This window comes from Malaclemys terrapin, chromosome 5 (assembly GCF_027887155.1).
Source record: "Malaclemys terrapin pileata isolate rMalTer1 chromosome 5, rMalTer1.hap1, whole genome shotgun sequence".
Lineage (NCBI taxonomy): Eukaryota > Metazoa > Chordata > Testudines > Emydidae > Malaclemys > Malaclemys terrapin.
Window position 1 is genome coordinate 26,332,718 of NC_071509.1, and position 13,084 is coordinate 26,345,801.

At 41.6% G+C, this 13,084-nt stretch overlaps 1 protein-coding gene across 2 annotated transcripts in view; it reads right to left on the reverse strand.

The window, feature by feature from the left end:
• Positions 1 to 815: 815 nt before the first annotated feature.
• The window catches only part of STK32B (serine/threonine kinase 32B), a 278,502-nt gene continuing 266,233 nt past the window's right edge, over positions 816 to 13,084 (reverse strand). For both annotated transcript variants that reach the window (XM_054028968.1, XM_054028969.1), the window contains one exon: positions 816 to 2,471. In XM_054028968.1, the coding sequence (XP_053884943.1) occupies positions 2,333 to 2,471 (139 nt within the window). In that variant the 3' untranslated portion in view covers positions 816 to 2,332. The remainder of the gene's footprint in view (positions 2,472 to 13,084) is intronic.

Below are 13,084 nucleotides of genomic sequence, written 5' to 3' on the forward strand. Positions count from 1 at the left end.
CCTCCCGCCTAGGAGCCAGACCTGCTGGCCACTTCAGGGGTGCAGTGTGGTGCCAGGACAGGTAGAGAATAGCCTGCCTTAGCCTTACAGTGCTGCTGACCGGACTTTTAACGGAGTCCCTTTTCGACCAGGTGTTCCACTCGAAAACTGAACATCTGGCAACCCTGAGGTGTCAGGACACTGAACACATGGCAACAGCCTTTGAGGTGTCAGGCCCCCTTGCCTCCAGCTGACTATAATGGGAACTGAGGTCTTAGCACCCTGCAGGACCAGACCATATGCTCCTGCTGCTGACTAAATTCCATCTTCAGGAAAAATCCTCAGTTTATGATATGATTAGTTATTGAAGAAATTTTGCTATAAAGAAATTTCAGAGTGGATCATTACTTTCCTTATATTTTATTCCATCAGAATCCCTTATGTTGCCAATGCTGCACCAGACCAAACATGGACAACGGTAATAGAAATGTAATTTCACCCAAAACAATCATAATTACAATGTGTATAGCCATTGTTCTGGATTGGTCATTCTCTTTTCAACTTTACAAGTATTTCATGCACTACCTATATTTATCATAGATAGGGCTGAGCCTGCAAACATTTACTTATGTGAGTGGTCTCTCACTACTCAAAGAAGAGACTACTCAAAGAAGTAAAGTCACTCATATGGGTCCTTTCAGGACCATTTCCTGTATGTTCCTTTAAATGACAGTAGGAATATGGAAGTCTCTAGAAACCACATGAAATGGTACAAGCTGTGCTTTTTCCCCCAAGAGAAACAAACTTTAAGCAAGAACAAGGTCATTCTAAAAAAGTATAAGCAAAAAGGTTTATTTTGGACAATGAAAGTTGCCCTCTATGGGCCCAGAAAAACTCTGCTCCTCGTCTTGATCCTGTATTTATTCCAGGCTATGCCACAGCTAAGCAATTAACAACATCATTTTCAGATGATAGATCTAAAAATCATTCTATTTCACTACACTAGACTTGTAAGCTGCAAGGATCTAAATTATGAATGTTTTATGCCAAAAATTATATATAATGTGCAACCAAATCTAAAAATAGACTCAATTATAAAAAACAAATAGGATTTGTGTAAAAAAATTAAGCTATAATCGATACAATAAAAATAGAATACTTTAAATAAAATATGCTTATTATCGCTTCCAAAAAGTCTAATTTATTTTTTTTTAAAGTTGAAAATGAAGATTTGCTTACAGATGTTGATCTTAAAAATATCAAAACAACAACACAGAACAATTATGCATTAACAAAATGTGGATGTACCAAATTATGAAAATACTATAAATATATGGAGGTGTCCATAATTTTTTTTAAAAAAAGTGTTTTGTATCAGTGTTACTCCTAAGTAAGTGGATGTATTTTTCCCTATCCAAGACAATTCTTAACCAGAACAGATCACTGGAAACAGACACATTACTTTTTCACAGTTTATAACAACATCTTTCTCTCTAAATGTTAGGGACATGAGCAAATTTCTAACAATTTTAGGTCTCAGATTTTGAGTTCTCACTTGCGCAGCCTATGATCTTTCACCTTCATAATAATACACTATCCATGTGTCTGATTCTGCTTCCACTAAAATCAACAACAAACCTCTCATTGACTTTAACGAGACCAGGATCAGCTCTTCTACTATCAAACAGAATGCATAAAGTTAAAGAACAATGTAAATACATTCATGCTACGACTCTTTCAACTCATTTTGGGTAGTTAAATGAAAGTATTAGATATTTGGTCTATTTCACACTACATTAATATATTTACATTGTATACATACATTATGACCTTGATGGCAAATGGTTTGGGCTGTGTTTAGCAGTCTCACAAAATTCCATATTCCAATTTAAGTAGATTGTTTTAATTAACAGAGACAGCAGAGTATTTCCTTTAGCATTTGATAATGTAAGATTTTAAGGACAATGCTGGCCCAGACATAGAACTGTATCTTGCAGGTAACCAGAAACCTGCCAACCTTGGAGATTATGTCCAAATGAATTCTTTCAAGTTTTGTTCCAGGATTTTGAAGATGTTACAAAAGGAGGGTCAACATAGAAACCCCCTTTATTTTGCTGCTGATGGTCATTTTTCTGGTAGCACAGTCTAAAGAGAAACAGTGTCATCTGTGTAAATTGAGCTCCCAATCTGTGTGCTTTGTATCTTTGTACTCAGCAATGGGATTGCACTTTTTGTAGGAGTCAGTTTTCCTGGGGGGGGGGGGGGGGGGGAAGGTGAAATATCAAGCTGTGCACAGAGACGAGCTTTCACGGAACCTTTCGGTGTTAAACTGTGCAACAAGATGTGTGTCTAACTAGCTGCTGCAGCCTTTTGTGCACCCATGTCCCAGTAGGTTGTTGTTGCGTCCATCCTGAAGTTTTCCATGTGTTTGAAGGGATGCTCTCCTGTCCAAACTAGACGTCGGCCCACTCTGTTCCTGCTGTCTTCTCAATCTACCAGGGATTTAAATGATACATATATTAACTGTGGACAAATAATCATATAAGAATAAAAGTACTGTGCCCATTGGCTTAGGGATATGTACATATTCCCACTGCACGTGGGGTCCAGTTTTGCCCTCCAGTTATACCTGTTTGATCTCATTGACTTTCTTAGCTTGCCCACAACTTACCCGATACCCACTCTACTTTGAGTGAGTGGGAAGGGAAGGGAGGAAAAAGGAGTATGCAAGGGAGGAGCCGTGGTTCCGCCCACTCCCCTATGCTGACCAAAATGACTAGGGAATTACTGTGGTGGTATATACTCACCTGCCTTTTTTATCTTGGCCAAACAGCACTTCTCTGTGGTGTGAAGGGCTTTTCACAGAGTTGGGAATTGGCAGGTCTGACTCACTGAGGGGCTGTGGGTAAGTCACTGCAGTGCTCTGTCCTCTTCCCCATGGGTAAAGTGGGGGCGATGATCATACTTACCCAGGGGTGCATGAAGAGTGACGTGTTTATCTGTGCAATGCTTTGAATATAGAAATGACGTAGTACCATTACCCCAGCGTTTCCCAGTGCTTTAAAAACTGACCAGAGCTAACTGCAAAGCTGATGTGGTCATCTAAGGCAAGTGGCAGCTTTCTAAGACTTAGATACACTTTTTGTTCACAACTATTGCACCTACTTGTTGTTGAGACAACACCGCTGGCCATACATAATTGTTTCGAACACTGGTAAATCACTGGGGGAACAGGAGAGGTTTGCTGGGAGCAGGCACTGAGTGAGCTGCTGGCAGTTGCCCACTAGGATCATTCTGGGCCTAGCTAGAGGGCCATTCCACATCCAGTCCACAACCGACTGCCACAGGGTGCAATTCGCATGCTGGTCCTGAGAATGCACCACAATTGTGCCCCCCAGGTTTTCTTTCTTTGGCAAATGATTTCACTCAGAGTGAAAAGAAAATCCTTTTAAAAACAGGCTTTTATAGTTAAAAACCATTATAATTTGCAAATTATGCTGACAACACAATGAAATACAGGTGTTCCACATTGCAGTTGGAAGGTGGAGAGCATGAATGAGAAAAAGGTTACTCAGTTTTCTCCCAGCCTGCAGTCCTACCCAACAAGTCCCAATGCACCCTACTGCTCCCCGCCTTCTCCCATTTCCTGATTCCCAGGCCAGTTATCAGGAATTTTGAGGCCGGAAGCACAGAAATGAAAAAATATAGATAGAACCAGTAAGGGAGGGAAAGAAAAGATAGAATTTAGGACAATTCTAGAAGAGATTAATCACGGCTGCAGGTATGAACTGACTGGGGAAAGGGAGCACAGAATAGATGGTTGAATGGCACAGGAGGGAGTCAGGACAGAGCTGAACTGATTAATTTGTGGGGAGCCATAGCAGACAGTTGACATTGCTGGGAGCAAAACAAAATTGATTGGAAAAAATGTCTGGGTGGGGTGGTGTAGGGTGCAGAATGGATGGAGAGAGAGAGTGAGTGTGTGTGAGAGAGAGAGAGAGAGAGAGAGACTGCATTGGATAAGGACAAGCAGAGAATGGGTTAAGGGGAGACCAGAGAATGGATATTGTCCTAGCCAATTTGGCCTTAGGGAGTTCTGAGATAGTATTCCAGGGGCCAACAGACTCCAGAACATCCTCCTCCTTACAGCCATGAGTCTGCTTACTACAGACATAGCTGGCCCATCAACACTGAATCAGGAGAACCCAGCTGAGAAGCCGGGTTTCTAAAACCAACGTCAAAGGAAAAAAGCCTCTCAAGAAAAGTGCAAAGCAAAAAACATCGGGTCTCAGCAAAAAGTCTGAACTAGTCTACAAGCATTCAAACTGGCACAAAGCATGCTGGGGGGGGGGTTGGGGGGGGTGATGTTAAGAGGAGATCAAAGGAGGGGCCCCATGCTGAGGGTGGTACAAAGTGCACCTCTGCCCTAGCTTGCCCCCCTCTGCTGGAGCTGCACTGTTCGGATGAGACACAAAACTGAAACCCAGGCCTTTAAATATCATGTGGCACTTTTGGTAAAAAAAATGGGGGTGTTAACCCTGTTAGACTGACCACTTTCCTATGCAGCTCATTGTAGGCTGCTGAAATAAGTTCCTCCTGCAGTTTCACCTGGGGACATATTGTTTGGAACATGTCTAGTACTTCTGTTTGCTGTTAAAGAGCTGCTGCATTCCCCACTTGACATGGGCTACCCGATCCCTCTCCATCCCGTACCTACCCCACAGGGCTAGCGTGTCACTTAATGAGATCAGGCTGGAAAGATGGGCTATATATACAATGTGGTGATGGTGGAGGATATTTTTTCCCAGTGTCCAGCTTAGTTACCTATAAATGAAGACTGAATTTGATTGGTCTTTATAGTCAAATTAATGGACAGATTTGTTGACTGGTATGCGTAATGTTTGGGTAATCTTTATTATTACTATTTTATTCATTTACTTATTCAGATTTTTTACAATATATTAAAAAAGAATCCCATCCAAGGCTCCAAGCACTCTAATATTTACTGGGCAGTATGGCCTAGTGGCTAGAGCCCAGGGCAGGGAGTTAGGAGACCCAGCCTCTATTTCTGCTCTGGCCTGCTGGACAACCTTGGGCAAGTCACTTCCCTGCTCTGTGCCTCTATTTCCCCATTTGTATAATGGCAATAATGATACTGACTAGAGCTGGGCCAGGAAACACAATTCACATCCCATGAAAAGGGTTGAGGGTTTTTTTTCCGGGGGCGGGAGGGGGCAAAAATCAATCAATCATAAATCGAGCCAAAAGATCACTCTCCAAATTTTCATGCAAGAGGTCAGGCTAGAAGATTATAATGATCTTTTCTGGTTTTAGCATCTTAGATGTACTGCTGTCCATTATGACAGTATATGAAGGCCAGATTTTTAAAGGCGCCTAAAGATGCAGACAGGCAAAAATGGGATTTTCAGACACACATAGGTGCTTATCTCCTATTAATTTCCAGTGGTTCTCAAACTTTTGTACTAGTGACCCCTTTCACATAGCAAGCCTCTGAGTGCGACCCCCCCCCTTATAATTTAAAAACACTTTTTATATATTTAACACCATTATAAATGCCGAAATCAAAGCGGGGTTTGGGGTGGAGGCTGATAGCTCACAAGCCCGTGAGGGGTCCCGACCCCCAGTTTGAGAACCCCTGAATTAGGCACTTTTGAAAATCTTAATTCCCATTGAAATCCCATTGAAACCTATGGTGCTTCTGAGTGCCTTTCTCATAAAATCAATATCAACAGTGAAATCCCTAGCAGACTTCATGGAGTCTGTCACTTCTCCCTTTTTTGTGCCAAAACTCTGATTGGGGTTGGTATTTTTTTCTTTTGATTGTTAGGACTCGGGATTAACAGAATGTTCATACTGTGAGCATCACTTATGGTGGAAAGACTTCCTCCAAGAGGAAGGATTTGCAATGTTTCCTAAAGATAGACTCTGGATTCAGGGTTTTCAGACTTTTGAGAGTCTCTGAATAGACGATCAATTAGCTGAGGGGCTGTGATTCTTCTTGACCTTCATGCAGTCTGTGTTGGCAGTAAAGGATAAAAAACTACTTATCCATTTCCTTCCCTGCAACTGCACACTCACATCAGAGGTTGGGATGGTCTTGCCCTCTGTTGAGTCCGTTATATTCATAGTTTTTGGAGGCCAAGAGCATTGTGATCATCTAGGCTGACCTCCTATATAGCACAGGCCATAGAAGTTCTCCAAATTAATTCCTAAAACATAATTTTTTTAGAAAAGCATCCAATCTTGATTTTAAAATTGTCAGTGATGGAGCATCTCCCACAACTCTTGGTAAATTGTTCCAGTGCTTAATTATTCTATTAAAAATGTATGCCTTATTTCCAGTCTGAATTTGTCTAGCTTCAAATTTCCAGCTACTAGATTAAGTTATACATTCCTCTGCTAGAATGAAGAGCCCATTATTAAATATTTGTTCCCCATGTGGACACTTATAGACTGTAATTAAATCATCCCTTAACTTTCTCTCTGTTAAATTAAATAGATTGAGCACTTTGAATATTTCACTAGAAGGCAAGTTTTCTAGTCCTTTAATCATTCTCATGGCTCTTCTCTGAACCCCCTCCAGTTTATCAACATCCTCCTGAATTGTGGACACAGTATTCCAGCTGCAGTCACACAATATAGAAATAGAATAACCTCTCTACTCCTACTCAAGATCCCCTTGTTTATGCATCCGAGGATCTCATTAGCTCTTTTGGCCACAGCATTGAGCTGGGAGCTCATATTCAGCAGATTATCCACCACAACCCCAAAATCTTTCAGAGTTACACTGCTCTACAGCCAAAATGCTTCTGAAATAAATGTAGTCAAACTTTACTAATTCTGGGTCACTGAGAACAAAAATGATGCTTAAAATTGTTGATTGGCTCAAGTTTTCAAGATATGCTGTTGGATCAGTATATACGACCCTTGACTTGGGAATGGCGGAGGATAAGTGAGTTATAAAGGGAAGGGATCTCAATTTAAACCAGAAATGACTAAAATACATCTTTGACTGGATCTATGAATAAATCTATGACTGGGTTTGGACAGTACTTGCTTTTTAGGCAAAACAATGAATGATGCAATCTGAAGCTGGTATTGAGTCATACATGATATGAATTGCATCATGTTAGTTCTAGAAGTCATGGATGATGCAATCATAACGAAGCTTACATCACTCGGCTGAACAAATTGAACCTATATCAGCTCTAGAAATCATACAGTGTCATGCTCTCTTATTTGTCAGTGTTTGATTTTGCAAAGGGACACATTTTCTCTTTAGCCAAAGTGATCAGAGATGCCTCGTACTTGTGTGAACAGTGCAGATAACTTCTACTATGTTTGTGGTGAAGTGACTTTTGCATCACAAAAGCGCAGTATAACCACTATGGTTAAGAAAGCCTATCACCTTTATTTTGGCTGCAAAATTGGAGATCAGAACAAGAGGTGGGCCCCACACATATGCTGCAACACTTGTGCAACAAATCTTCGCCAGTGGTTGAACAGGAAAAGGAAATCTATGCCTTTTGCTGTGCCAATGATTTGGAGAGAGCCAACAGATCATACCAGCAATTGTTACTTCTGCATGGTGCCTCCAGTTGGGAAAGGTGTGTCAAAGAAGAAAAAGTGGACTGTGCATTATCCAAACATTCCATCAGCTATACGCCCAGTACCCCACGGAGAAGGACTGCCAGTTCCTGATGCACCAGAATCACTCTCACTTGAGTCAGACGAGGAAGAGGAAGAGGATGAAACTTCTGGTCCTGAATCATCAATGTCACAGGACCCACATTTTCTCCCATCCTCCTCCACTGAACCACACCTCATAACACAAGGTGAACTGAATGACCTTGTCAGGGATTTGGAACTACCCAAGAGTAAGACAGAGCTGTTGGGCTCCAGACTACAGCAGTGGAATCTCCTGGCAGGTGATGTTAGGGTTTCCATGTTCCGTGACCGTCAAAAGGATCTTGTCCCATTCTTCTTCTTCATGGAAGGTGACCTTGTAGCCTGCAACAACATTGATGGTGTGATGGCAGCCCTCAACATCATTCACAATTCCGATGAGTGGAGACTGTTCATTGATTCATCGAAGACGAGTCTTAAAGCTGTTTTACTGCATAATGGCAATGTTTTGCCATCAATTCCAGTTGGTCATGCAGTCCATATGGAGGAAACCTATGACAACATGAAACAACTTTTGAGGTGCATAAACTATGACCAACATTACTGGCAGCTTTGTGATGATTTGAAGGTTGTTGCTCTCTTGCTTGGTCTGCAGACTGGATACACAAAGTACTGCTGTTTTCTCTGCGAATGGGATAGTCGTGCAAGAGATTCCCACTACATCAAGAAAGATTGACCACTCCGACAGTCATTGGAGCCTGGGAGGAAAAGTGTTCAGCATCCACCACTTGTTGAATCAAGGAAGATTTTGTTACCACCCTTACACATCAAGCTGGGTCTGATGAAGAACTTTGTCAAGGCCATTGACAAAACACAAGCAGCTTTCAAGTACCTCCATGGAAAATTTCCAAGGTTAAGTGAAGCCAAGATAAAGGAAGGTGTCTTTGTTGGTCCTCAGATTCATGAACTTCTTCGAGATGATGCATTTGACCATGCACTGCGTGGCAAGGAAAAGACGGCATGGAAAGCCTTCCAGTTAGAGGCAATAAATTTTCTTGAAAACAACAAGGCAGACAACTACAGGTTGTTGGTGGAAAACCTCCTCAAGGCATACAAAAGCCTTGGTTGCAACATGTCACTAAAGATACATTTTTTGCACTCTCATCTAGATCTTTTTTCCACCGAACTGCGGAGCAGTGAGTGACGAGCACGGCGAGCGATTTCACCAGGACATTGCAACAATGGAGAAACGCTATCAGGGCAAATGGAGCCCATCAATGCTTGCAGACTATTGCTGGACCACTAGTGACAAGAGATGCTCCATTTAATGAATACAAGAGACAAGCCAAGAAGCGCTGAGTAGACACTGAATAGGACTAAACTATGTACATAATAGTTTTTTGCCTTTTGTTTCATAATAAATTTTATTTATATAACCCTTTTGCTGATTTTTAAAGTGTTACATAAACAGGACAGGTGAAATATTATCATGTAAAGCAACCATAAACACATGAAAAGACCTAGGTTTACAATTTATGATTAAAACTCTACTATCTACACAATATACATAGACATAAAATGTAAAAACTTAAATATCTTAGAAACAGTAGCCAATCTGTTGTTTTAATTGTCATATTTGAATTCAGCACATCAAAATACATAATAAATGGCACATTTTATCTCTGAAGCAGACGACTTCTCAAACATTGTAGAGCCGTGTTATTGCTTCCCAGCATAGAGTCCCCCATCCTGTAGGAATGGCCTACATTCTTTGTTCCTAGATATATACATTTACCCATATTAAAACATAGTTAATATTGTTTGCATGCATCCTGTTTACCAAATGATCCAGATTGCTCTGAATCAGTGATATATAATCTAAAGGAAATGTTTCTACAGGGCTTATGATTTACATTTCAGTGAGGAATCTCATGTGAAAGACACGTTTTGTGATTTACCTTTACAGGTTTAAATATTTGGAATTTGCTGACACTGAAGTAATAGGGACAAATTCAGCAACCCCGTTGGCAAAGTGCAGATGTAAAGTACAGCTGCCTGCACCAACTAACCCTGCTGCACCATTAGGGGTTCTCATCCTTTTGCAGGTCAGCTTATGGCCCGAAACGCGTGAGGAGAACGACTAGCTATATTGGCAGAGATGAGGAGAATGTTCATTGGTAACACCTGGTTCCAAAAGAAGGCCAACAGAAGATGGGCTTGGATCGCACCGAACATGAAGACAAAGAATGAAATTGATTACTTTCTGATCGATAGATGATGCATTGTGCAGGATATTTCAGTCGTGCCATCATGTAGTGATCGTCGCCTACTGAGAGCCAGACTCACGTTCACTGTGAAGGTGGAGAAAAAGGCTCTGTGTATGGCGAACAGAAGGCACCAACCAGTAGCTTTCAAAGAGGAAATCATGAAGGAAAACATTTCCAAGGAAGACTGGATCCTCCTGGATGACTGCGACGACGACTATGAAAACTTCAGCAAGAGCCTGGAATGGTGCGTGAAATCAGCTGAGTGTGAAAGACCAAAAAGAGCTAGTGGAAGAATCTCGGAGAATACAAAGACCTTATTGGAGAAGAGAAGGAAAATGAAAAGAAATGGCAGACAGACTTGAGTACTCCCTTATCTGCAAGCTCATACGAATGAAGCTGAAGAAAGACTGAGAATTTTCGAACCGAAAAGCTCCTAAAGGCTGCTGAAGATCGTAAAAAGTCTCAAAAAATGCAAACGGGAACTGGCATTGTATAGGTCATCATTATCGGCTTTGAAGAATAAGTAATGGATCGAACAGAGATGGAGGCAATCTGCAGGGATTTCTATACCCAGCTCTTTGCATCCCGTATAGACGTCCCAATGCCATCACTGCAACAAGCCGATGAACACATACTCCCGGTTCTCATCAGTGAAGTCCGTCATGCAGTCCATCAAATGAAAGAGGGGAAGGCTCCAGGCAAGGATGGTCTGACATCAGAAGTGCTTAAGGCGGGAGGTCAGGAACTCTGGAAAGCTCTTGCCCAAAGGTTCAGCCGTTACCTGGAAATCTAGAAGATACCGTCCAGTTGGAAAGAGTCCAATACCATCCTGCTGCAGAAGAAAGGTGATCGAGAAAAATCTAAAGAACTATCTCCCGATCTGCCTGCTTTTGCATGTCTATAAGTTGTTCACCAAAATAATAACAAATCGACTGTCGCGAAACCTGGATGAACAGCAACCTAGAGAGCAGGCCAGTTTTCGAAGAAATTACAGCACGATAGACCACATCTTCACTCTAAACCAACTACTAGAGCGTTCGAGGGAATACAAGTTCCCTTTGTGCATTGCCTTCGTGGCCTACGAGAAGGCGTTTGATAGCGTGGAGACTAACACTGTTCTTGAAGCTCTTTCAGAACAGGGCATCAGCGCAAAATATATCACATTATTAAAGGAAGCAAACTCTGGCTGCAGCATGGATATATCGCTGTTCGATACTCCCCTCTGAATCCCCATCGAGAAAGGTGTGAAACAAGGAGATACAGTTTCCCCAAAATTATTCACAGCATGTCTTGAATTGGTCTTTCGAAGAGCAGACCTGAAAGGTGGGATTAATATCTACGGTGAGCGGCTAAACCATCTCAGGTTTGCAGATGATATAGTGCTGATAGCTGAAAATACAGTCCAGCTTGAGAGAATGCTTAAAGAACTGAACGCGAAATGTAGTCAAGTCGGATTAAAAATGAACCAGTCGAAAACGAAATATATGAGATTGGATGTTCTGCCAAGAAACCAAATAACTCTTGGAGGAGAGCAGATCCAAGAGGTCGACAAATACGTTTATTTGGGCCAGGAAGTCAACATGCGCCACGATCAGAAAGGTGAATTGTTGCGCAGAAAAAAACCTGGATGGTGCGCATTCAACAACATCAGGGACATCCTCCAAGGAAAGATCAGCAAAACAACTCATGTGAATCTTTTTAACTCGACCATGCTTCCAGCGATGCTATATGGCAGTGAAACATGGTCGCTGACGAAGACTGAAGAACATCAACTGTCTGTCACACATGGGCAATGAAACGAATATTTTTGGGCATTTCGCTCCACGATCACATCCCCAATGAAATAATTAGGCAGCAGTCTGGAGTCGGAGATGTTGTTGTCGAAAGCAGGCTCAGCAAAATGCAGTGGGCGGGACATGTGGCCCGACTCAGTGACAACAGATGGACTGCAGCTATATCTGAGTGGTATCCGCGAGAACTGAAACGGCCACGCGGTCGGCCTCCAAAGAGGTGGGATGATTTCTTAACAAGGAGATATGGACAAACATGGCAAAGGATGGTGAGAGAAGACTGGAAGATGTGTTGTGATCGGCTCAGTCTTAACTGATGAAGGACCGACAGTCTACACAGTCTTATGGCCCAATGACCCCCTTTCCACCCCCACCTAAGACTCTGCCAGAGGTACAGATTTCATTTCCAGCAGCACCATTCTCGAGTTTTTATGCAAGCTTAAGCTGGGGGTGAATTGAGCTTTTTATGTGCTACAGCAATCCTTTGTTTACTTCCGCTGGAAGCTCATACAGACCCACAAGGGTACCCACACTATAATATTAGGGCAATTTTTGAAAAGTAATAGTCAGGATCTACAGTATGTGCATATCCTATCAAAATAATGGGCTACATGCACCACTCTGAAACCTTCCCCCATTATTTTTTGTGCCATCATTTTACCATCAATTGTAGACAATGGTTGTCTGCAACAGAAGAAAATATCAATAAGTGAATATGATTTCTTGGACAATAAGCAGGTTGGCTTGATGTCTGGGCTTGATGTCTGTGCAACATAAGAATTAAGCTTGATACAAAAACACTTGATAAATTCTCTGTCTGCCTTTTCCTAGCAGTTTTTTTTCCCTGTAGGAAGTGGCTTTTGCTGTTCTGAGTATTTGTGAAACTGAACAATCTGGGAGTATTTTGCAGGACATAACTGAATTTTATTGTTGGCCTTACACCTGCATCACTGCACTTAGTTCTCATTTGCCAGCTTTTATAGCTAGCTGCAGTTTGAGGAATAAGAGACAGAAACAGAGAAATATGCAAACTCTGCTGCTGAGGTTGCTTTCAATTTGCCTCACTAACTCCCCCAAATTTTGACTTATCTCCCATGTTGAATACAAACTGACCAATCAGATGATAGGAGTATAAAAATCCTTGTCATTTCTTGGGTTTTAGTATTATTTAGATCTTATAGCAAAGCAAAAGATGATCCTCTTATTAGATTAGCAAGTGTGTTTATGTTGCATTTCCATACACAAAGAGGAAAATATTTACTGTCACTTGGAGGGAGTTTTAATTTAGATGAAGGAAAAATTACAACAAGAATGAACAGCAGTAAAGTCTCCATAAGAGAACACCGTATCTCCTCTGTAACAGATACAGTATGGCAACTCTATGAGCCAAATGGCTGCTAT